Source organism: Pocillopora verrucosa, chromosome 1 (genome assembly GCF_036669915.1).
Source record: "Pocillopora verrucosa isolate sample1 chromosome 1, ASM3666991v2, whole genome shotgun sequence".
Lineage (NCBI taxonomy): Eukaryota > Metazoa > Cnidaria > Anthozoa > Scleractinia > Pocilloporidae > Pocillopora > Pocillopora verrucosa.
In genome coordinates this window covers 13646083-13670772 of record NC_089312.1, presented here as the reverse complement: position 1 = coordinate 13670772, position 24690 = coordinate 13646083, and the positions used below count along the sequence as shown (strand labels likewise).

Here is a 24690-nt window from a genome sequence, read left to right as displayed (position 1 = left end):
AACTAAAAAGTTTTGTTTACAAATGTTATTTAATAAAGAAGTGCACCTATCTCACACCTCATGAAAAATGATTCAATCTCTGTCCCAGTTTTTACATCAGAAAAAATGCTGGAACCTAAGGTTATACGTATTTGCTCTACTCCACTGACTGACTCTGATTTCATGGATACAACTGTCATTTCTTGGCAAATGAATAAAGGGGTTAGTTTCTAAAGAAACTGTGGTGCTGCGTCGGTGGGAGAGTATAGCAGGCAATTTTATTGTTAACAACTGGGTTGAAAACGTAAATTAGCCACCGTAAAGGGTAAAAAAGCTGACGTTTCGAGTGTTAGCCCTTCGTCGGAGCTCCGACTCCGCTCGAAACGTCAGCTTTTTTACCCTTTACGGTGGCTAATTTACGTTTTCAACCCAGTTGTTAACAATAAATTACCTGACATTTCTTGGAGCTGATGTGTGCTACTACATTGGGCTTCCTTGTAGCTAATTTTCTTGTACTTTCATTGAAAATATTTTAAATATCCACATGCATTTCACTGTACATCCTATCCTAAATAAAATACAAGTATCACTTTTTTTTATGCTCTGACTCACTGATCATTGTTGAGTTGAAAGTAATGTTACTAACTCCTATCTTCAATCTTCTTGCTACTTTGTTGGAAAATACAGCTTGTTTTCCTTTATGTAGTCAATAACAGGATCTGGAATCAAATACTTGACACTTTCACTTCTTCTTAAAGCTCTCCTGAGAGGAAAAACAATTATTATATTATAATAAGTATGTATTGCTTTTATCAATCCTTAAGTTATTATTCCCATAAGAGTGACAAACATCTAATTTCTCTGTACAGTGCCATTCCAGAATCAAACATGAAGGTCATGGAAAATAAAGGAAATGATCACCAACAGAAGAAGTTGTTGATTGTTAAACAAATTCCCCTTTTCAGCTCCTTAGCAAATAAATAGGAAACAGTGTGCAGAATATGCATACTGACATCAGGATGTGGAGGATTAAATAATTTCTTCTCATGAATTTGCAGTTGCAGAAGTAGGAAATGGATATTTTCATATCTGCATAAGATTGAGGTTAATAGGGCTACATGAAAAAAATATACTTCAACTTTTTTTTTCAGTTGTTGCCTTAATTACCTGGAATAAAAAAAGAGTTGTTTGTGAGGGTAAACATTCTCCCAAGGGGATCAGAATAAACCAAACTGGGTTGCACCCAGAAAAAAAAGTTGCCCTGTATGCACTGCTGAAAAGACTTTATGTTGTTATGATATTGTATTACAGATTCCAAATCAGCGTTGAAGTTGGAACAAGTCATGTCATTTTACTAGTCAAAATCAGAGGACTTTGAAAGCCTTCCTTGCCTCCCTTGCCTCCCTAAGTTAACAGAATCAATAAATTAATTTTACCTTACTTTTGTTGAACTAACATCATTTGATATCCAATCGGTGACAATGTGAATATTATTCTATTGAGCATGAAATCAAAAAGAAAATTAAAATATATCAAACTTCTTGGATATGTACTAGACAAGAAATCATAAATAAGAAGACACTTTAACAGATTTCTACCACAAGTAACATATCCACTACCATTAACTCTAAACAATTACTGTAATCAATAGTAAAAAGTTCTATGACCACAAAACATACCTGAAAACCAAAGGAAACATGCACATCTTTCCTCAGGTGAATGCTATAATGAGCGAAAAATTACCTTCTAGACTAACATATATACTTATATCACTGAAATTGACAAAGTTGATATAAACTTACAATGTATTTTGTCAGGACATCTGACTCATAGATGAAAGATTCCGGGTTGAATCCCACTCGCGATATGACAACAAGACCATGTTTCCCTACAATTTCTTCAATCTACTCACCACAAGAAGCAAAACATATGTCAAGACATTCATTTAAATGACAGTTGGTTCATATGTCGGTGTGTGTTTATCGAGATATGAAGCACGCAGGAAGTTTGGAGAGCAAGAAAGATACATAACAGTTGCTCCAGGTGTAGCCAAGAGCAACTCTAGCTTCTTGATTGCTCTCTAAACTTTCCAAGTGCTTTATATCCCAATGAATGCACAGCTGATGTATGAACCAATTGTTTTATAACAAAAAATAGAAAACATTGAAGTTGCTTGGCCATCCACCACCTATCACCCCTGAGTCATCCTTCCAATTCACAAGAAAAGGCTCAATAATTACCCCACTCACTATTCCCTGCAGAAGAAATATTTACCCAATCTCACTTGAATGCCAAGTGTAACAATTGCCACCCAAAACAGCATTTTCTAGGATGTTTCTTTGCAAAAACAAAACAGCAAAATGAGAACACCTTAAGAGTGCCTCTGAATCAACAGATTAAATGGTTGAGTTCGACATTGTAAAAACTGTCTTATCTCTGAAAAGCTTATTTCAGTAACAATGCTATAATTCTCAATTCTATTCAGCTTATTACGAAAAATCATTTGCACTTCAATTCACTAAATTTCATTTCAAGCAAAATTTATATTTTCTTTGCAAGGCATTAAAATAATTCAAAGAAAACTTTGTAAGAACAGTCTTATGTCTGAAAAGTTTATTTCAGTAACAATGCTACAATTTTCAAATTCTATTTGGATTATGAAAAATCATTTGCACTTCAGTTCAATAAATTTCAGTTCAAGTTCAAGCCAAATTTACACTTTCTTTGCAAGGCTGTACACTAAAAAAATGTAAAAGATATAATTCCAGAAGCTCAATCTTTGATCAAATACTGTAGATTTCTACTACTTACATCTTCATCTGCCCAAATATTGGGTTCAGCAAGTGCTTCCAGCCAATCAGCTCCACAAAGTAACTTCACCGTAGGAGGACTGGACCCTAGTGGGAAAAAATATTTCACAAAAATAAAAATTTCTTGAAGCAGTCTGAGATTTTGAGGTTTAGAAAAGTAGGAAATATCATCATGACTATTATTTTTTTAGAGGCCATGGTAACAAATCCTGCGATCTGATTGGTTCTTTACCCGGTCAGTATTTTCCTATCTCTGCCCACGGGCCATGGTAATGCTTTTGTGAGTTGCTGAGTACATCCCAACTTTTGTTGCCATTTTTCATAAATATATCTCTTTTTTCTGGCTGGGCAGTATTTTTAAGCAAACACGTCAGTCACTACCTCAAGCTGATAAATAACTTATGAATCCTCTCTTTTCCCTGTCTCAAATCACTTTGCCTGACAGAAAAATATTGGTTGAATTTGTATAAGCAATAGTGTCATAACGTTGGTTGACAAGTGGCCTAAAAACCATCTGCAATTAATTTTAATTGTTCACAAAAAGTACATAGAAAGTTAAAATGTGAAGTATTTGGTTACAGTTTAACTGAACGATGGAACTTTCATTCATTTAATATCTGAATTTTCTCAAACAATTTGTTTATAGTGAAAGAGCAAGCAAAGTTTTAATTTAAGTTCTACAACAAATTTATGCTCTCTGTGAGTCTTTCCAAGTCTGTTCAATTTGGACATTTGTACCGTAAATTGCACAACAAAAACTGAAGGAATTTAATGAGAAAAGGCCACATTAAATCCCTGTCTGTTTCGTTGGAGTGTGCCATTCAAATTTAGTTTTTGTGGAGGAAAGACCAGATTTACATGCCATTGCAACAAACAAATGAACAAACTCTCACAACTTCAAAATAAAAAATTTGAATTCACACACAATTACTTTCCTCACCATTTACTTAATGAACAGAGGTAAATCTTCGTACACAAATGAATCGTCCATGAGAGTGAATAATACTTTCCATTACATCAATGACTGTTTTTGAAGAAAACATTGTTGTGACAGCCCTTGCCAAACTAGTTCCATTGTTTTTCAGATGTTCTAGTGCTTTTTTTTCTTACACGCTCCCTAATTGACAGGTGTCAGATTGTGACAGATACTTGTAAAAATAATGATTCAAAGTTTGTTTGGAAGCCTTTTAAATCACCTTTATCATTACAGAAATGAAAATGTTTTGGTGAGGTATCTCTCTTTAACTTGCATCACCTCTATTTCAACTACCATTTACTTGCTCAAAAATTGTTCAGTTTATGGAAGACCTTGCCGTATTTACAGCCCTAAATTATTCGGGTTCTTTTGGGAAGAATTTCATCAAGTTTAAAAAAAATAAATATGTTATTTACCAGCTAAGGGTCAATCCATATGGTGAAAAACTTTTCACCATACAGACCTCCCAGCCAGCAAATAACATATATTTATTAAACAACATAGTCTTGTTCTGTTGTTTAATTAACCTGGCTGTTTAAACTCATTACAAAAATGTGACAATACCCACGGCATGTCTGTGTGAGAAGCTAGAGACATGATGCTTGTCTAATGAGTAACACACTTAACTCTGAGCAGAAGTGTCCGAGTTCAAAACCTAACCAGGATCATTGTTTTCTTGGTCAAGACTGTTTTAACCCTCACTGTGTTCTATCCACCCAAGGGTGCAATGGAATTAGAAAGGAATCACAAAGGAATCATCAAGGAAACCTTACAAAATACTAGAGGGTAACCTGTGAAGGACTATCATTGGAAGGAGGAGCAGTTAGACTCCTAGTAACTTCATGCTACAAAGTTTTACAACTGTCCCTTCTTTCCCTCAAATTCAAATCTCAAGCAATGGCTAAGTTCCATAAGATCTATGAGCATACTCTGTTCCTATGAAAATAACCAGCCAGAAATTTACAGGCTGGGGCTTTTAATAATTTTCTCTCCAACAACTTAATTAATAAATTCTATCTAAACTGATTTAAGTACCAGAGAAAGCAAAAGGTTTCCTTTCATTTGTTAGTTATCCATGTCAACTTTCTCTCTACTTGGTCAAATATACTACATGACAGTATACTGTAAATTACCTGGAAATTTAGTAACAACATCTTCAGCAACATGCTTTACAACTTTTGCTGTTCGTGTCCAACCAGCCTGCTCACTCTCCCAGTTATCCACACTGCACAAAAAAAATTATCAGGAAATGTCACAATGTGACAGAACAACATAGAAAGTTGAACCAAAGTCAAAGATGTTACCTTATCCAATCAGATGTTTGAACTCCAAGTCTACACATTTGTATTCTGTGTTCAGATTCAATTAGGCCCTAGTGGGATTGAATTTGAAAAATCAGACTAGATCTGAGAAAAAGTTGCTTAAAGTAGTCATTTTGAGTTATCTTATACTTGGCTCTCCTCAGATGGACACAGTCAGTAAGCTGGTAAGTGCAAATCTATCGTTATACAAAAAACCATTTATTTGCGATAGGATGCAGATGTCTATCAGTTAATTTATGTGTGAATTTTGAGATTTTTTTGTATTAAAATGGTGGTCTGTCTTTTGGTTCAAAAGATTTATTTCAATACTAGTAATAATTGTTTATTCAGAGACAGGAGCCAGCTGAAATCAGGTGTCTTTGGCAAACATTTAGAAAACAATACATCAATAAATCCCAATAAAAACCTGAAACTTGTTGACAAAAGATTAAATTGCAGTTTCCAATTTACTAGCCTTTTTCTTGTATCCATCATTAACCGGAGACAATATTCCTTGTACCACTGTATAAATACCTGTTTTGAGCAGAGCATCACGAGCAATTTCTGAAAAACCAAAAGCAAGAATCTTCAAAGAGCTGGATGAACTGGGGAATGGAAAATGATCGACAAATAACTGAAAATAAAAAATATTATACTCCTCAAACATTGCATCTTTACCAAACATCCTCAGGTGTAGGAAAGTGATAGGATTAAAAGAGCCACAATTCAATAATACAACTCTAGATTCCGAAGCAGCAGCTGCCATCTTCAATTCACAAGTAATTGATATGAAAATATTGATTGCTCCTAATGATGTCCCTAGTTACATAGCATCCCATAATACTCTTTGTTTTAAGTAAGGAAAAACATGGAGGACATTTGATGAAATAAGGAGATTAAGGGTGTAATCTCAGTTTCTGTCAGTTTATGAGGGAAGCACAGTTTTCGATCTCTCTTTTTCTAATAAAGCCAATGTCAGAGATAATTAGTCATTCTTTTTCTTCTTAGTTAGGTAAGTAACATTGCCAAACAAATGAGAAATGCTCTGGAAATGAATATCCCCAAGGAAAGAGGCAAGTTATGATTTGCTGAATTGAAATTGAATGTCATTTCCTGACAAGTTTTCATCTAAAGAGGAGGAGGCTAGAGTGGAATTTTTCAGAGAATGGATACAAGAAGGAATATAAAAATAAAAAAATGCATGTGTATAAATATATTGATATATCTTTTGTAGTTCTGACCATGTAGATGGGTTAAATGATGGGTTTAAGCCTCTTAAAATGTATTATTTCAAGCTTTTTTGTTGACAAACAATGCGCTGCCCGATGAAACTCAAACACAATTAAAACTGGTTTTGTAAACTTTTTTTTATCTTAAAAGATCAACTTTTAGCATTGAATTTCATATCCTTTCTTAAACCTTTACTGCATGAGGGAAATGCCAAATTTTTTCTGAAATGAGAATGATGAACCATTGTACCAGGTATGATATATCATTTTAAAGGGATTTTCTGGGGTATGCTATAAATGACACCAACAGGTGTGGAGAAGGTAACTGAAAAGACTGAGAATTATCCAAAGAGAAAAATAAAAAAACATTGAAATTTTTCATGCAACTGATCTCTTGACTCATCAGTTCCATTTTAGGGGGATTTGAATTTCTTCACAAATTGATATTCTACTGTGTGCATTTTCATTAGCCAATACTGACAGAATTAAAGGTAAAATAACAGTTATTATAACAGCAAAAAAGGAATTGAAACCAGAAACAATTTGAAATCAAAACATTCTTAATACAATTGATACTCCATCTTGAGTCCAGGTAGTACATAATTTGCTAGTTCTGTGAATTTTATGGGTAGGTCTTATGCATTATTGCATAGTAGTACATAATTTTCCCTACAAGCCTCACTTTAAAGGTAAAGATTGGTGAAATTTGATAGGAAAATATTTCTCTAACACTGAAATGAAAAGAAGACAGACATGAAAATAGCAAGAGGATGGCAAAGATTTGAGGAAATATGCATTAATATTATAGATAGCCTTAGCTGTTTTATCTTCCTTTCAGATGTCCAATTTGCTTTCAATTGTTGCCTTGCCAAAACAAAAATGCAAGCAAACTTTCATCACATTTCATTTCTTCATCAGTGTTCTTCAAACATTTTTTAGTAGCCAGCCATAAAAACTACAGTAGCACAGGGAAAATCAGAAAGTGTGTAAAGGGCTTGAAAATCTATTAAACCCATCACCAATAGATGAGCTTGAGAACTGGTGCCTTAAAGGTTGGACGGGAGCCTGAATGCCTCGTGCATACCAAGGAGGTATCCATGGCAACCTTGTGAGTGGGAACCACCCAAAATACACAGCCCTCCAAGGTGCATGGAGAGAGGAGGAACCCACAAACAGGAGGGGGCCCAGGGGACCTCCAAACTTCCCCAACAACCCCAAACATCACAGATTCTAAAAGGTGAGCCCAGTCTTAGAATAAGACATACCTCACTGGTACCAATGATCCACCACTGGGTTTCTCCATGCTGAGAGGGCGATGAACCAATTAGGTCAGTTTCTGAGAAAGGGGTGCCAGGGCATCAGCCAGTGTCCTTGTATATAACTGGTAGGCATTATTTGACCACTGCCCTAAAGACTGAATTAGGCGATCTGGAACCCCATTATGAGCAGCGACTGTTGTTACGCCTATGCAGAAACTAGAACTAAAAAAGCTTCCAGATATGCCAACAGCAGAGAGGATCTGCCACAGCCAGTCTGTGAGAAGTGCGCAAAATAGAGGATGACTATCTTGAAGTATGAAAAGAGGACCTGGAGTGCTCCCCTGAACAGAGAGATAAGCTAACATAGCCTACACTGCACAGAGCAGATGGCTACCTGAACCAATATGTAGATTGGCCCCCTTACGGAAAGGGGCCAGTCAGCAGACAGTTCTGTAGGGGACCTGGTAAGCCCTGCTCAACATGAAGCGCACAGACACCAGACATATAGACCTTGATAGTCGAATGGTGTATGAATCTCACCAGAAAAGTTGCAAACAAACACAGAGTCTATTCATCAGTGGGACAAGGCGACCCAGAGGGATGAAGCTTGCCTAGCTGAAGACAAAATTTGAAGAACTTCCTTTGAGCGGTTGCATAAGTCTTGCAAGTGGATAGGGCTAAGCCATGCATAAGGAAAGCGTGACATTGCTGTTCTAGAGAAAACCGATCAATTCCAACAGAAGCTGGGGAGAAACTGGTGTTGGGGTTGGCTGAGCACCTGCAGCCAACTGTCAAATTCCTGCCAATGGAAACAAGAAAGAGCATCAGCGATTTGACTGTGGACACCTGGGATGTGTTGAGCTGAAAAGAAGAGGCTATAGTGTGTGACGGAGAGTAAAAAATTGTGGAGGAGTTGCACGAGGGATGGAATTCAGCATTTGGACCATCGCCTCATTTTCTAAGCAAAACAAGACATGCTTTCTGCACCACTGCAGCCCCTAGACATGTGCTGCCACCACCACTGGAAATAGTTCCTTATAAGCAACAGATCACTGATGTTGAAAAAGGGGCCAACAAACCAGAAGCCCTTGAAGTAGGTCCCAAAACCAAGGTAACTAGCAGCATCAGATGAATCTTCTAAGTCAACCACAGGAGATGGTCCTGAGTACAACCAAAAACTGATGCATGCCACAGAGCAAAGAGATGATCCCCCCACTGCAGGTCGAGGTGGAATTCTTTGTTTAACCAAATGAGATGATCCTTCTTGCAAAAACAACTTAAGAGGTCAATCATATGGTGGAGGAATGTCCTGCCTGGCCATACCACTTTAGCTGCATGATGCAAATGGCCAATGAGTGATTCAGATCACGCCTAAAGCACCATTTCATAAGCAGCCATGAATGAATCAGCTCCTTCAAAGCCTGCAGCTTTCCTTCAGGGAGATGTGCCACCTGAGCAAGGACAGCTAGCACTAGAGTAGGCCCCACGCACTTGCCAGGGTGAAGAGGTACATTACCTGCAACAATGGTTGATGCACTGTACGTGAAACCAGCTATGGGTTGCGAAGAGCTTGACAGCAGGATGCAATGAATCTCCAATGCGGACAAACTATCCATCACACTGGCTGCAAAAAAGACAGCATCTTGGCTGTTACAGGTGCTTTGAGTGCTTCGAGAGTTAGACATATCTTGCAATTAAAAGCCAGAATCTGCAAAAATTCGCTCACAAAACAAATCCACAAAGGGCTCAATAATGCCAGCGTGAGATGCATTGTAAGTCACAATATAAACAAAAGGACCCAATGATCACCCCACAGATCAGAAATCGTACTCCGAAATCCGTCAAAAGGAGGTCATCTCGGGTAGATTTTCAATTATGAAATCCGGGCTCCCCCAATGTTGTGCTCGTGATAAAGGCCGTATTCAGCATTTTTGACCCGCATAATAGAGTAGAAACAAACATGTACTTCATTTTTGCTCATGCTTGTATTAACATTAAGATATTTGTATTTTTTTCATTGCTAACCTATGTTACAGACTCCACAAATTTTTGCAATGCCTCCTTTTCACGGATGGCTGATCACAACTACAACATAGTGACAGGCACGTAGCATAGTCATTTTTTCAAGTATGCACAAGTACATATGATTTAGAAACCTAAGTAAACTGAGTGAAAAAGACCGTTCTTTATTTCTTGTTCGAAATAGTTGTGTGAATACAAGCAAAGAACAAAGTGTCTTGCCCTTATTTTGAGCAAACTTGGTGCAAACACAACATTGTTTTGGTTGTGGATCCTCGAGCATGTGCTCAGCAGCATTTTTCATTTTATAGTACAGTTATCATTTATAAGCAAAGAGCAAGGTGTCTTTCTTTGTGCTGTGCAAACTGGTTGAGCACACTCTCAACATTGATTTCCTTTTCCTTGTGGATGCGTAATATTGCTAATGATGAAAGGCGATGGTTGGTCATCGTGTTTTGTAGTGGCATCTCCAACCTTTACATTGAACTAAAGCTGCGCTCAGCAGCGCATGTTGACACAGGATACGTCAAGAGCGTTTTTACTGCTACATAGATTCCTGGGTCTACCAACATTTGCGGGAGAGGATCAGTTGGCTCCCTGATAGACCAGCGGTACTTCCATCTGTTCACTTCAAGTTTGAACTCTTCCAAATCGATGGCCATGTCACAACAGTAGTGCAAATGGATTGACTTCAATTTTTCCTCCCTCAACTGGCCAAGCTTTCCCATAAGCAAGAACAGTAATTTGTGATCTATGTGCTAAACCACTGAGTGGTCAAATAAACATGATCCACAAAATTCTTGTAGCTAATGCAATGTCATTTACCTGGGATAAGGAGCTGAGCCTGGAGGCCTAGTAGTAGCACCATGAGCTTTTCATTGATCTCTGTAACAAGGTGATCTAGAAATGGCAAATATATTGCCCTTTTCCAATATGCTGATGGAGTATCCACTGGAATGTTTTGGTGATGTTGTCGCCTTCCTGCCGTTCTTGGCGATGATAGATCAATGCTGTAATCCGAGGCTATTTCAATAGCCTTTTCCATCAAGGCCTCTCAAACAGCATAGTCATTTTGCTTGGCATTCAGAACAGAGGAGCAGGTTTTTGCTTCTTCAGAGGCTTGAATCAAGTCGTGATCAGGGCTCTAGGTACACAAAAATGGTTTGGATTCTTAGTAATGTGGTAAATGTAAAAATCAAAAATATATTATCATTTGGTTACTCACTCAAAAGTATACCAACAGTTTGTTAGTATATTCAAAAATATGCTGAAGCACAACAAGAGTAATAATGAAGAACCCATTTCAGAATAGACAGGTGGAGCACTCTGGTCTTGCACTCACCTTCTTTGCTTAGCTGGTCTAACGTGTCAATTATAACCTAAAAATAAACATTGATGGATAAGCAAAATGTTCCATTGTATTTAGCTCATAAAAGATGGGCTATGATTTAGATTATTAATATCAATTAATACCTTGAAAGCATTGACGAAAACTGCCAGCCAATCTGCTCTGGAGGCCCAGCGTGTTTCACAAAGCACCTTCAGCTTTTGAGCTTCTCTAGCAACAGGATTGTCTCCAAGTTGTTCTTTAAATACCAACAAATGTTTTGCAGAGAACTTAAAGGCCAACTTAACTTCTTGCATGGTATCCATGATATTTCTCACAAGTGGAAGCTTTGATGCATGGACAATACAGAGGTTTAAGACGTGAGGTCGACAATGGACATAAACAGCATTTGGATTTGCTTAACGAATCTGCATTTACACACCACTCTTGTGCCCATCACACTGGCACCATCATATCTTTGGGCTCTCATATCATTCACTGAAAGACCGACACTCTGGATGGTCTCTAGAAATTTTGTTGTGAGTTCCTCAGCATTGATTCCTTTATCTGCATGTACAAAAAGTAAGGAATTCTTTACGTATGAGATGTTTTCCGTCCTCTTTCCTGCCAACAAAACGTATACAAATAGAAATTTGCTCTTTATTTGTAACATCAGTCGACTCATCAGCAATTAATGCATAAATGACAGATCTCTTGCAATTGTCAATTATGCCATTGAGAATCTGCTTTGCTGAAAAAAAGATGATCTCGTTCTGGACATCCAGACATGTATACTCTGAGGAGTATTTTCTAGGTTGTCATGCAGAACTGAGTTTTCTTTTGCCAATAGAGACAGCATCACCATAAAATTGCTATCTTCGTCTTGGTGACCTCTGATAGCTATGTTTTGCTTCCCCATCATAACTAGGACCTCTGTTATACACTTGAAAATAATTATATTCCTTCTAACTTGTTCCACTCTTTGAGAGTGAAGCTTTTGACAGATGTTAGGTGCACCACCTCACTGTGTGTGCAGAAAAGCTTCCCCGCGAGCTACTGCAGTGTGATGAGCACTTTTTTCACAGACATGCTTCATCACTAGTTTAGAAATATTGGACCAATCACGAGTACGAAAAGAACGATCATGGGTGATGAATAATAAACAGTAACAACAATAGAGGGTGTCTGTCGAAGGGCTGTATCTCAACCAGGGTGTTCTTGCAATGATGTCGGGGTTTATCTTTCTATTCTTTCCGGAAATGTTTCTAAAAATATACAAGTAAGGCCAATTACTAAATTTTTCTAGGCATGCTTAGAGACGTTATTAGCTTATCAGTTTTCATTAAAGAATTCTAATTCATACCATGGCAAATCTTGGAGTAATATGCTTTCATTCAAAACTTGTATTCAAACCTTAAAGGAAAGCTGTATGCAAACAAATCAGCGCTATCCCATCTTCCTTCCAAGAGTGCAACCTTGATCCCGCTGTCAGTGAGTGCCTTCACTAAGCCACTTTCAGTGAAACTCTCAGGATAGAGAGGGCCATTCTGTCTGAATTGACTTGTAATAGATTCTTCTGGGAAAATATCTTGTGGGGGTGCCGCCACTTCTTGAGAATTTTCTGTAAAATCATCATATACAATATTTCTGAGTAGAGGTTTGACGGCACGGCCAGGCAATACAGTCGAGCGTTTACCTTCTTCATCGTTAGATCCAATATTTTCGTCTTGGATGACATTAAAAAAATCTTTGATGGATCTTTTTGACATATTATGTATCACATAAAAGCAAACCGGAAAGATCGATGTGTTCGAATCTGTTTTATAGCCAGAGCTAGCGTGACTGGAATTGTCAACAACATTCTCGGAACGTCGCTCCTTTGTCAAGAGCGTCCTTGGAACGTCGCTCCTTTGCAACCTCGCCTTTTTGTTGCACGCTGGCCAAACAATACTGCATTGGTTACTGAAGAAAAAGTACAATGCAAAACTAAGTTAGAACATGGTATAGCTTTTGTTTTGGTCTTTAGAAATTAATCAAAGTGGTGTTTTCATCACGAAATCTTGGTTGCGTACAAGTAAAATGTTAAAAATAGAAACAATTGCTAAAAAATTTCAAAATTTTCTGGTCCCTTCAAGTGCGCACGTGCGTATATGCGTATAGGACGCTACGCGCCTGAGTGACATCTCCACGAAATCTGTCTAAAGGAGGATGTTAAAACGCTAGAAGTCATCTCGGGTAGATTTCTGATGACAAAGGGAGAGACCGCCGATAAGTTCATGGTTCGTTTACGTAAACAAGCTCGTCATTGTAATTTTGGTCCAACTTTGGAAGAAAATTTACGGGATCAATTGATTGAAAAGTTGCCTAATGTTGAGCTAAAGAAGAAGCTATTGGAAGTCGTTAATATTACTCTGCAAGCAGCAATGGATAAAGTTCGAAAGTGGGAAGCCTCACACGAGCAGGCAGGTCAAATGGTCATGCCAAACCAAGAACCTGGAGCAGGTACTCATGCAGTTGAAGAACGTCCTGGGCGTGGAGACAAAGGGAAAAGCGTTTGTTTCAACTGTGGTAAAGAAGGTCATTTTGCCCAAAGTACAAATTGTCCCGCCCGAGGTCGCAAGTGCAGCAAGTGTGGTAAATATGGTCATTATGCCAGCTGTTGCAAAGGGGGAAGGAACTCGAAGCCTGGAAAACAAGGTAACAACCAACAACGGGGAGGCAGACAGAAGCGTCATGGTAAGGGGAGACAGGCAAATCATGTTGAGGGTCATTGTAACGAGTCAGGTGAGGATGACAGTTTTGCTTTTACTATAGAAGAACAGACATGTGCTGTGTCAAATTCCTCTGAACCCGTTATCTCAGTGAAGATTGGTGGAATCAGCAGAGATGTGTTGATTGATTCAGGTTCTGCAAGTAACCTCATTAGTAAAGATACACTGCAGGAACTTAAGTATCAGGGGCTCAAGATTGAATTAAAACCTTGTCTGAAGAGATTGTATGCTTATGGGGGTCGAGAGCTTAAAATTGAGGGCCAGTTTCAGACAGAAGTTTCCGTACCCAAAGCAAAGGTTGTGGCAGATTTCATTGTTGTTGAATCCGGGCGTTGTTTGCTGGGATATTCGTCCGCCACAGATCTTGGAATCCTTCGTGTGGATCTCTCGGGAACTCTTGGGACAGGAGACTGTAACACTGTTGATGGTACCTTCGTGGGAGGACTCAAAGCAAAATACCCCAGTGTATTCCAGGGAATTGGAAAGCTTAAAGATTATCAGTTGAAGCTACACATTGACCCCAGTGTAACTCCAGTCGTTCAAAAAATGCGACGAGTACCTTTTTCTGTAAAGGACAAAGTAACTGCCAAGGTTAACGAACTCCTTGAAAAGGACATAATTGAGAAAGTCGAGGGGCCTACGGTGTGGGTAAGCCCAGTCGTTGTTGCTCCTAAACCGTCCGGGGACATAAGGTTGTGTGTCGACATGCGGAGAGCCAACGAGGCCATTATTCGGGAAAGATTGCCCATACCAACCATAGATGAAGTCCTTGAAAGTCTTAATGGGAGTGGTGTTTTCTCGAAGTTAGATTTAAGGTGGGGTTTTCACCAAATTGAGCTGGATCCTGATTCAAGGGATATCACTGCTTTTGCCACCCATGATGGTATATTCCGCTACAAACCATGGGAAGAAGTAGCTGTGGATCTAATGGGTCCGTTACCTTCTGGAGAACACTTGTTAGTTCTCGTTGATTATTACAGCCGGTGGATAGAAGTTGATGTTATCCGAACAACTTCCAGCAAAACCATCATTCATTGCTTGGATGCCCAATTTGCAAGACATGGGTTGCCTAAAGGTCTGCGTACCGACAATGGCTCAAATCTTGTATCCAAAGAAGTAGAAGATTACCTGAATGAAATGGGGATTGAACACCGTTACACAACACCTCTATGGCCAAGAGCTAATGGCGAGGTAGAGAGGCAAAACAGGTCGCTTCTTAAGTCCATGAGAGCAGCCCATGCAGAAGGACAGAATTGGAGAGAGGAACTAAACAGGTTTCTTTTGGCGTACAGGTCCACGCCTCATTCAACCACAGGAAAGAGTCCCGCCGAGTTATTGTTTAGGAGAAAGCTAACAACTAAAATGCCTGAGCTAGTCAACGTTGAAGAGGAGGAGCTAGAAGTGAGCGACCAAGCCGTTCGTGATCGGGACAATCAGAGAAAGCAGTTTAACAAGGACTATGTGGACAAGAAGTTCCATGCCAGAGATCGAAATGTGAAAGAAGGAGACAGTGTTCTGCTTGAGAAGAAGAAAGAAAATAAGCTGTCACCTTGCTATGAGAAGGAACCATATCAGGTGATATCTCGTTATGGGGACCAGGTGGTGTTGCGATCGCCTCAAGGTGTCCTGTACAAACGCAGCCTTCAGCATATTAAGTCCTTTAATATGCCAGATCCAGAAGAACAGGAAACGCCACAACAGGACGCTAAACCACGGACTGAACCTAAGTCATTTGAGACGCCACCTGTGGCAGAGGATCAAGTACCAATGGCTGAATCACCACCAGAAGATGTACCTTCTACTGTACCTACAGCTGAGCCGCATGTGAGAAGATCCGGCAGAATTACGAGCCGTCCAAAGGCTCTGAGTGACTACGTTCTGTACTAAAACTAGTGACATTGGCATTTTCATATTACTGTTCGTTGTTATTACATGAGTGACATTGAAACGTTGTTTTATAAGCTGAACGGCCAAGGCTATGTTTATGTTTAGCGTGATTTTTGTCTTGAACATTTGGAATCGAATTGAACTTTTACGGTATCTAAACAAAGTGGAAGTTTGTTATGTTTCTGTCTTTCGAGGTCAACCATCTGAGCGAAGAAAGAGAGGGAATGTAGTATACTAGGACAGCGGTTGTTTATGTAAAAGTATACATCCGGGAAAGTGTGAGCGCGGGAAGATTATTAAAGAAACGTGTACTGTGTGTACTGTTGTTGTTTGCCTTCGTGGCTGCCTTTTGTGGCATACTTCCTCATTTTTAGACACTACACTTCCCACGCCTCCGCAATGTAGATCACGTTTTTTTATCTGACCCAATAGTTCACGACATTTTGCAGCATGGGTTCAGGGTCGTGAAGTCAATTGAGGTATATTTTCAAACTGCGACGATTGCATCTGAAGATCGTGAACCTCGTCATGCACACATGGAGGTGAGTCGACTACTTTTTCATCGGCAATGCTATCGCCTTCTTCCTTTTCACCAGCTAAGAGCAAATCTCTATCGACGCTGAAGAATGGGGAATCACGATATTCTTTTGGAAGTCTATCGAACGACCATGACGGGACGTGCTGGAATACGGCAAAAAAATGTTTGCATGGCAGCTGTTGCCTCTCCCAATCAAAGCACTAACAGCTTAGCTGCTTGGTCCCAAACATAACTTTGTACATCTTCTTCTCTTCGAGGCTACTTTGGCTTTTCATCAAAAACTCGCCATTCTCCATGTCGATAACTGTGACATGGTTACTTGGGATAGACTCCGCAAGAGATAGCCTGTCCATGGAATGTTTTATGATGTGGTGCGGTCGTTCCCTTAAATAGGAGGGGATGGCAGAGTTGTAGCGTCAAAAACTTGCCTGAAGTTTTGTATTCAATTCCACATCCCTGAGAGACAAAAAGGCCATTGGAATGTTCCTTTTTACTCCATGGTAATAGTATTTGTATCAAGCCTTTACAGACTGTCTCGCCTTCCGCTTAGTCACTCTCATATCGATATATAGCTTTCTTTTCCCATTGTTTCATTAGACTATTTAACTGTCCGTTAAAATTTATGAAAACTATAAAACATCTTTCTACTCATTCATTTGTTTGATTCCTTCCAGGTAATCGTACTTCACTATGTTATAGTTGTGATCGGCCATCCATGAAAAAGAGGCATCGCAAAAATTTTGTGGAGTCTGTAATATAGGTAAGCAACGAAAAAAAAAGCAAATATCTTACGGCTAATACGAATTCATGAGCGAAAACGAAGCACGTGTTCGTTTCTACTCTGTTTTGCGGGTCTAAAATGCTAAATAGGGCCTTCATCACAAAGACAACATCGGGCGAGCTCGGATTTCGTAATTGTAATCGTAGTTTTCGCAATCTACCCGAGATGACCTCCTTCTGACGGATTTCGCGAACCGCGTGGCATACGCGAACCTCTTCAACGTGCCATCAAAATATTAATTGCTTAACATGATATTCATTCATCTGTGCACATTTGTTTTAGTTCAATGCCTGAGCTGATTGATTTTCTTTAAGTTGCTACTTACAGTCCCAAAGATTTCCTTCTTGTTCATTTGAGGATATTTTTGCAGTAATAATTTTTTTTTAAAAGTGAAATGGAGCTGTGCATTGCCAAAAAGAAAATTTGGGGCTCCACAGTGCAAGAATGGCTTCCTGAGTGGCTAAAAACTGACAGCAAATAAACAAATACAATGTTCATTGTATAATCATTGTAACATCTTTTTTGCAGGATGTGGCAGTTAAACCTGAGTCCCAAAAAACAAGACATCCTCAACTGTTGTGTAAGTCTAAGCTCTATAAGATATTACAAGGAGGAAATGGTATTCCTAAATCAAAGTATGGTACAGTTGAGTAGCTTCTAATTTTTCCTTACAAAGGGTCCCTAATAGGGTTCTTCAATCCCGCAATCCTGACTAAAATTGTCTCTCAATCCCGTAATCCCGACGGTTTATACCAGTCAATCCCGATCCCAATCATTCAATTTTGTCTCAGGCCATTTCCTAAACTTAGAAGGGCTTTACCGTTGGGCGATGATTTTCTTAACCAGCATTGATCCGTCGAAGTCTATAGACACCGTAAGGCATAAGTTTATCTCTTTTCACCAAATTGATGATATCGTTCATTTTAGTTTTCAAAGTCCTACACGAATAACGTATGCTAGTCACAGTAACGACTCCTCTCATTAAACTTCGATCATGGATAAACGTGTAGTTACAGGCAGATCAGTATCAAAGAAACAAATAGCAATTTCAACAAGTGCCTAAAACATAAAAAGTCACGGCAATCTCATAGTTCCATAACAACGGAGAAAAAGTTAACTAAACACAATTCTGCTATTGAAGTGAATACTTCTTCCAAAGCGGGAACCCGGCTCTTCCAAGGTAAAAATTAGCCTCTCAGTCCAAAGATGGAATGTCGTCATCATCACTCGGGGAATTGTACTCCAATATTCCATCTTCCTCTTTGTCTTGTTTCCCACTGTTTTCTTGGTGCTCCTTGCAGTCAGAGCGTTCGAGGCTGACTGGTTCGACCGGCTGAACTTCTCTCTGATAGAGGTACGACAGGAAGTTCCGGCTCTTGCCATCGTTGTTTCCTGTCTGACATAGAGCTGACGCACTGCTGCGACAAATGTTTACACCTAGTCCGTCATCTTCCGTATGCCTTGTGGCGTCATTGGCACACGTGTGTTAACAGTTGAATTTCTGGTATGGCTAACAGGATCCTGGCACGTTCTAGCACAGGATACCAAGAATTTGGATTTGTAAAATAGTATACTACCCAATGGGTTGTCCTCATTAAGCCTTCTTTGGCTGCATTTTCAAAGTTTCTTGGGTATTCTAATAACGTAAAAGTTTAACTTTGTGATGCACAACTGAGTGAATATTCTTCACATCTAATGTCATGTAACTCAACAGGTTAAGAGCATCATATCGGTATAATTCTGAGACTTGCTGGAGGTTTTTCAAGGCCGTTAAGCATTTCAATTGATGGAGAAGTCTTACGGATGCCACATTATCCTGTGGGCCACCGAGGATTTTTGATAAATTGGCAACTTTGCCTCTGATGTAATTTTTATTCCTGTGCAATAACTGAAGAGCAGCCCGACCGCCTCTTGAATGCTAGAGAGCCTGTACGCCTGGTGCTTTTCATGACTGAGAAGATCAATTTCTTCATAAATTCTCGTCAACGGACATCCCGGTACTCGGTTTATTTAAGTGATTATTTCCCGAATCCTGCTCCTCAGAATCACAGATTCCCATGTCCCTTTCATAATAGCAATCCCGCATCTCGCTCCCTTCTTTATTTAAATTCCCGGATCCCGACCTCTAAATAAGCCCAATCCCGGATCCCAAAAAACCTATTGGAGACCCTCCTTTCGGTATCAACCTTGAATCAAATGTGCAGGTCAGGAAAATAAAAGAAATGATTACCAATTCAAGAAGCTGATTTTCAAACAAATTCTCTTTGTCACTACCAAAGAAAATGTAGAGAAAATAGTGAGGAGAAGACGAATTTCTTAGCTTCAACTACTGCAGAATCAGTAAAAGTGAATAGTTTCGTTTTCCCTTCCTGATATTTCTATCTCCATGTGCTTGCAGAGTTCATTTGTGTGCATTATCTTTTCTTTTGATTTTTGTCCAATTGCTGTGCTAACTTAATAAGTGTCCCCCTCAATTGAGTGCCCTCCTTCCAATAAGGGCCCCCCCTTTTCACCAAAATTTTGGATAAATGCCAGTGCATTTATTCGAGGAAATATGGTATTTTACCTAAAAAGGAACACTGAATGTAATAGCTTGCAAAACAAGCCTCTTTACTTAGATTTGGCTGTCCCCTCGATTTTAATTGTCGATAGTATGGTCAAGAGAAATAAATGCACACCTTGCAATTGCAATTGAGCAATACTGAGTGAATGTGATTTGTTTTGTTGGTAGATGCAGGGAGGAAGTGATTAGATCACCAGATTTCATGCCATGAAGTTCTGGTACCAGCCCCAGTCAGTTCATTCTGATGTTTCCTTGGATATATTTAAAACTTGTAGTTCCCATGTGAGGTTTGAAATGGTGATTTGAAATGGTGATAATTTAAATCAAATGTACAGTCTTTCTTAATCACTTCTACCTGATATTTACAGTGAGTTGCAATCAAGTTTTGTCAGTACAGGGGAACAGGCTAATGCTAACCTAAAGTGTACTTTCACATTTTGTTGCCAGCTAAGTGCAGGCCATTCCATTATTTTAGCTTGAAATTAATTCTTAAACTGGGACATGGAGGAAGTAACACAAGACCTCTTTGTTACATTTGAAAGAAAAGACTCTGCTTCTGCTAAGAATAAACTTTTAAAAATATAACAGTTAGTGTGTTCGTGGATGTGGGATATTTGTTGGGAAAATAGTAAGAAAATCATTGGAACCCTAGGGCTCCCCCTCCCCCCCCAGCACAAACTAAGCTCTTTTCTCTATTTACCCAGGAGAAACCAAAAATAAATTAAAAAGTCTTGTTTACAAATATTATTTTAATAAAGAAGTACACCTATCTCATATCTCATGTAAAATGATTCAATCTCTGTCCCAGTTTTTACATTCAGAAAAAATGCTGGAACCCAAGGTTATACTTATTTGCTCTACTCCACTGACTGACTCTGATTTCATGAATATAACTGACATTTCTTGGAGCTGATGTGTGCTACTACATCAGGCTTCCTGGTAGCTAATTTGTTTGTACTTCCATTGAAGAGATTTTAAAAATCCACATGCATTTCACTGTACATCCTATCCTAAATAAAATACAAGTATTACTTTTTTCGATGCTCTGACTCACTGATCTATGTTGAGTTGAAAGTAATGTTACTAACTCCTATCTTCAATCTTCTTGCTACTTTGTTGGAAAATACAGCTTGTTTTCCTTTATGTAGTCAATAACAGGATCTGGAATCAAATACTTGACACTTTCACTTCTTCTTAAAGCTCTCCTGAGAGGAACAACAATTATTTCAATAAGCATGTATTGTTTTTATCAACCCTTAAGTTATTTTCCCCCTAAGAGTGACAAACATCTAATTTCTCCCTAAAATGTCATCCCAGAATGAAACATGAAGGTCGTGAAATCAAAGGAAATGATCGCCAACAGAAGTTGTTGACTGTTAAACAAATTCCCCCTTTTCAGCTCCAAACTTTTCAGTTAGCAAATGAAAGGAAACAGTGTGCAGAATATGCATACTGACATCAGGATGTAGAGGATTAAATAATTTCTTTTCATGAATTTGCAGTTGCAGAAGTAGGAAATGACTATTTTCATATCTGCATAAGATTGAGGTTAATGAGTTTACATGAAAAAAATATACTTCAACTATTTTTTCAGTGGTTGCCTTAGTTAACTGGAATAAAGAGTTGTTTGTGAGGGTAAACATTTTCCCAAGGGAATCAGAATAATTACCAAACTGGATTGCACTCAGAAAAAAAGATTTGCCTCTGTGTGCTTAATGCTGTAATGATGTTGGATTACAGATTTTAAATGTCAGCCTTGAAGTTGCCACAATTCATGTTATTTTACTAGTCAAAAGCAGAGGACTTTGAAAGCCATCCTTGCCTCACTAAGTTAACAGAATCAATAAATTAATTTTACCTTATTTTTGTTGCACTAACATCATTTGATATCCACTCGGTGACAATTTGAATATTATTCTATTGAGCATAAAAAAGAATATTAAAGTATATCAAACTTTCTGTTTATATACCAGACAAGAAATCATAAATAAGAAGCCCCTTTCACAGATTTCTGCCACAAGTTACATATCCACTAATTATGGAAATCAATAATGAAAAGTTCTATAATCACAAAGCATATGCACATCTTTTCTTTGGTTAATGTTATAATGAGTGAAAAATTACCTTCTAGACTGAAATATTTATATCACTGAAATTGACAAAGTTGATATAAACTTACAATGTATTTTGTCAGGACATCTGACTCATAGATGAAAGATTCCGGGTTGGATCCCACTCGTGATATGACAACAAGACCATGTTTCCCTACAATTTCTTCTATCTGCTCACAATGAAAAGCAAAACATATGTCTAGACATTTATTTATATAATAGTAATTATCACTTGTCAAATTATCAATCAAGGAAGGTTTAAAATGTTAACAAAAATAGGAAACATTGAAGTTGCTTGGCCATCCACCACCTATCACCTCAGAGTCATCCTTCCAATTCAATGGAAAAGGCTCAATAATTACCCCATTCACAATTCCCTGCAGAAGAAATATCTACCCAATCTCACTTGGGTGCCAAGTGTATTAATTACCACTCAAAACAGCCTTCTCTAGGATGTTTCTTTACGAACAGAACAGAAAAATGAGAACACCTGAGGAGTGCCTCTGAATCAACAGATTAAATGGTTGAGTTCAACATTGTAAAAACAGTCTTATCTCTGAAAAGTTTGTTTCAATAACAGTGCTATAATTTTCAAATTCTATTCAGCTTATTATGAAAAATTATTTGCACTATGGTTCCCTAAACCAAATCAAATACTTAATGTGGATTTCTACTACTTACATCTTCATCTGCCCAAAGATTGGGTACAGCAAATGATTCCAACAGATCAGCTCCACAAAGTAACTTCACCGTAGGGGGACTGGACCCTAGAGGGAAAAAAAATCTTTTTCACAAAAATAAAAATTATTTTGAGTGGTCTGAGATTTGGAAGTTTAGAAAAGTAGTCTTGTTCTATTGTTTAGTTAACCTGGTTGTTTAAACTCGTGTGAGAGATAAAGTAGCCTCTCACACTGACATTCTTAGGGGCTTTTTCATGATTCCTCTCTTAGTTTACAAAAAGTGTGACAAGACCCATTGAGTGTCTACGTGGGAAGCTGGAGACATGATGTACATCTAATGAGTAACACACTAAACTCTGAGCCAAAATATCTGAGTCCAAAACCTAGCCAGGATCATTGTATTCTTAGTCAAGACTATTTACCCTTACTGTGCTCTATCCACCCAAGGGTACAATGGAATCACAAAGGAATCATCAAGGAAACCTTACAAAATACTGGCAGGGAACCTGTGAAGGACTACCATTGCAAGGACAACCAGCCATACTCCTAGTACACTAGTAGCTTCATTCTACAAAGTTTTACAGCTATTGCTTCTTTCCCTTGGATTCAAATCTCAAGCAATGGCCGAGTTCGATAAGATCTATGAGCAAACTCTGTTCCCATGAGAAAAAAAAAACCAGCCAGCAATTTACAGTGGCTTTCAATCATTTCCTCCTCATCACCTTAATTAATAAATTCTACCCAAACATTAAAACCTGTGGCTCAGAGTACTGATTTAAGTACCAGAGAAAGCAAAAAAAGTTTTCTTTCATTTGTTACTTATCAGTATCAACTTTCTCTCTAGCAGGTCAATGTACTACATGACAGCACACTGTAAATTACCTGGGAATTTAGTTACAACATCTTCAGCAAAATGTTTCAAAACTTTGGCTGTCTGTGTCCAACCAGCCTGCTTACTCTCCCAGTCATCCACACTGCATGAAAAAAAATTATCATGAAATGTCATGATGTAACAAAACAACTTAGAAAGCTGAATCAAAGTCAAAGATGTTACCTTATCCAATCCGATGTTTGAACTCCAAGTCTACACATTTGTATTCTGTGTTCAGATTCAATTAGGTCCTAATGGGATTGAATTCAGAAAATCAGACTAGATCTGAGAAAAAGTTGCATGAAGTACATTTTGAGTTAGCCTCTACTAGGCTCTCTTCAGATGGACACAGTCAGAAAGCTGGTGAATGCAAAACCATAAAGTTCCTTCTTTCAGTTGTTTTTCTCCCCCTCCCCTTGTGACCAAATGTCTCACACATGTTCATTGTTGGTATGTGGGAACATGACCAATAGTATGAAGACTACTGATGGTCAAAGGGAATCGGGCAAAGAGACAGAGAAAATACAAATTTTGAACTTGGCAGGAACTGAATGGAAATGAAGAAGGGGGGCGGGGGGGAAGGACAAGAAGGTAAAGGGTCCACTCAGTTCATTGCTACCCAAACCACTCCACAAGGCAGTTTGAAAGAAGATCCAACCTTACAGTTTCTTTTCACCCTTAACCTCTGAGAGTGTCTGGCTTCAAATTTCCCTTCACAGTATTACTCTTGAATCAAAATTCTAGGTCATGAGAATAAAGAAAATGATCACCAATGTAAGAAGCTCCTGATTGTCAAACAAATTCTCCTGTCGGCACCATAGGAATTATAAAGAGAATAGTGTAATGAATATGAATGCTAATGTTAGAGTGTAAAAGGCTAATGAGAGTAAATTCCGACTCCTGATTATACAGGTGCACTTGAGCCATCTCTCGTTATACAAAAAAACAATTTATTTGTAATGGATGCAGATGCCAATCAGTTAATTTACGTGTGAATTTTGAGAATTTTTGTATCAAAACGGTGGTCTGCCTTTTGGTTCAAAAGATTTATTTAAATAAGGTAATAATTGTTTATTCAGAGACAGGAGCCAGCTGAAATCAAAGGTGTCTTTGCCAAATATTTAGAAAACAATGTGTCAATAAATCCCAATCAAAACCTGAAACTTGTTGACAAAAGATCAAATTGCGGTTTCCAATTTACTAGCCTTTTTCTTGTATCCATCATTCACCGGAGAAAATATTCCTTGTACCACTGTATAAATACCCGTTTTGAGCAGAGCATCACGAGCAATTTCTGAAAAATCAGACCAAAAGCAAGAATCTCCAAAGAGCTATGACAAACTAGGGAACGGAAAATGTACGACAAATAACTGAAAATAAGAAAATATTATATTCCTCAAAAATTGCATCTTTACCAAACATCCTCAGGTGTAGGAAAGTGATAGGATTAAAAGAGCCGCAACTCAATAAGACAACTCTAGATTTCGAAGCAGCAGCCGCCATCTTCAAGTCACAAGTAATCGATATAAAAATATCGATTACCCCTGATGATGCCCCTAGTTACGTAGCATCCCATAATACTCTTTGT

General features: G+C 38.4%; 3 protein-coding genes and 1 long non-coding RNA gene across 10 annotated transcripts; 2 read left to right on the top strand and 2 right to left on the bottom strand.

The window, feature by feature from the left end:
* Nucleotides 1-17: 17 nt before the first annotated feature.
* Nucleotides 18-12767, bottom strand: LOC131786350 (nicotinamide/nicotinic acid mononucleotide adenylyltransferase 1-like). Of its 6 annotated transcripts, XR_010716050.1 has the most exons (13): nucleotides 12597-12767; nucleotides 12314-12521; nucleotides 11047-11467; nucleotides 10916-10952; nucleotides 10399-10717; nucleotides 5542-5630; nucleotides 5070-5137; nucleotides 4899-4990; nucleotides 2791-2876; nucleotides 1782-1883; nucleotides 1416-1474; nucleotides 431-742; nucleotides 18-270 (listed from the first exon to the last, which is right to left on the bottom strand). XR_010716050.1 is itself a non-coding variant. In XM_066160568.1 (12 exons), the coding sequence occupies exons 5-12, from the start codon at nucleotides 10616-10618 to the stop codon at nucleotides 646-648; spliced, it is 813 nt and encodes a 270-aa protein (XP_066016665.1). In that variant the 5' UTR covers nucleotides 10619-10717; nucleotides 10916-10952; nucleotides 11047-11524; nucleotides 12314-12521; nucleotides 12597-12767; the 3' UTR covers nucleotides 18-645. The 6 variants fall into 6 exon arrangements, 5 of the variants coding, with proteins under 5 accessions (XP_066016665.1, XP_066016658.1, XP_066016675.1 ...); XM_066160568.1 differs by having other exon boundaries at nucleotides 18-742; nucleotides 11047-11524; XM_066160561.1 differs by having other exon boundaries at nucleotides 18-742.
* A 393-nt stretch (nucleotides 12768-13160) lies between these two features.
* On the top strand, nucleotides 13161-15558 carry LOC131779177 (uncharacterized). The gene has a single exon (XM_059095701.2). The coding sequence runs from the start codon at nucleotides 13177-13179 to the stop codon at nucleotides 15556-15558; it is 2382 nt and encodes a 793-aa protein (XP_058951684.2). The 5' UTR covers nucleotides 13161-13176.
* Nucleotides 15559-15874: 316 nt separating this feature from the next.
* LOC136282779 (uncharacterized) lies at nucleotides 15875-20118 on the top strand. Of its 2 annotated transcripts, XR_010718445.1 has the most exons (4): nucleotides 15875-16100; nucleotides 16771-16856; nucleotides 17406-18874; nucleotides 19609-20055. It is a non-coding gene; the product is annotated as an uncharacterized lncRNA (long non-coding RNA). The 2 variants fall into 2 exon arrangements; XR_010718444.1 differs by having other exon boundaries at nucleotides 17406-20118.
* A 53-nt stretch (nucleotides 20119-20171) lies between these two features.
* On the bottom strand, nucleotides 20172-24619 carry LOC131786291 (nicotinamide/nicotinic acid mononucleotide adenylyltransferase 1). The gene is made up of 8 exons (XM_059103327.2): nucleotides 24518-24619; nucleotides 24308-24396; nucleotides 23286-23353; nucleotides 23114-23205; nucleotides 22233-22318; nucleotides 21620-21721; nucleotides 21299-21357; nucleotides 20172-20645 (listed from the first exon to the last, which is right to left on the bottom strand). The coding sequence occupies exons 1-8, from the start codon at nucleotides 24603-24605 to the stop codon at nucleotides 20549-20551; spliced, it is 681 nt and encodes a 226-aa protein (XP_058959310.2). The 5' UTR covers nucleotides 24606-24619; the 3' UTR covers nucleotides 20172-20548.
* Nucleotides 24620-24690: the final 71 nt, after the last annotated feature.

Bases quoted from the DNA above. Each gene is read 5' to 3' on its own strand.
- LOC131786291 (XM_059103327.2), bottom strand. From the start codon at position 24,605: ATGGCGGCTGCTGCTTCGAAATCTAGAGTTGTCTTATTGAGTTGCGGC. The intron at 24,397-24,517 runs GTAAAGATGCAA...CTGATTTTTCAG, and splicing joins CCTACACCTGAGGATGTTTG to AAATTGCTCGTGATGCTCTG. The intron at 22,319-23,113 runs GTAATTTACAGT...TTTTCCCTCTAG, and splicing joins TGTTGTAACTAAATTCCCAG to GGTCCAGTCCCCCTACGGTG.
- LOC131786350 (XM_066160568.1), bottom strand. From the start codon at position 10,618: ATGGAAAAGGCTATTGAAATAGCCTCGGATTACAGCATTGATCTATCA. The intron at 1,475-1,781 runs GTAAGTTTATAT...CATGCTCAATAG, and splicing joins ATGTCCTGACAAAATACATT to AATAATATTCACATTGTCAC. The intron at 743-1,415 runs GTAAAATTAATT...TTTTCCTCTCAG, and splicing joins GTTAGTTCAACAAAAGTAAG to GAGAGCTTTAAGAAGAAGTG.
- LOC131779177 (XM_059095701.2), top strand. From the start codon at position 13,177: ATGGTTCGTTTACGTAAACAAGCTCGTCATTGTAATTTTGGTCCAACT.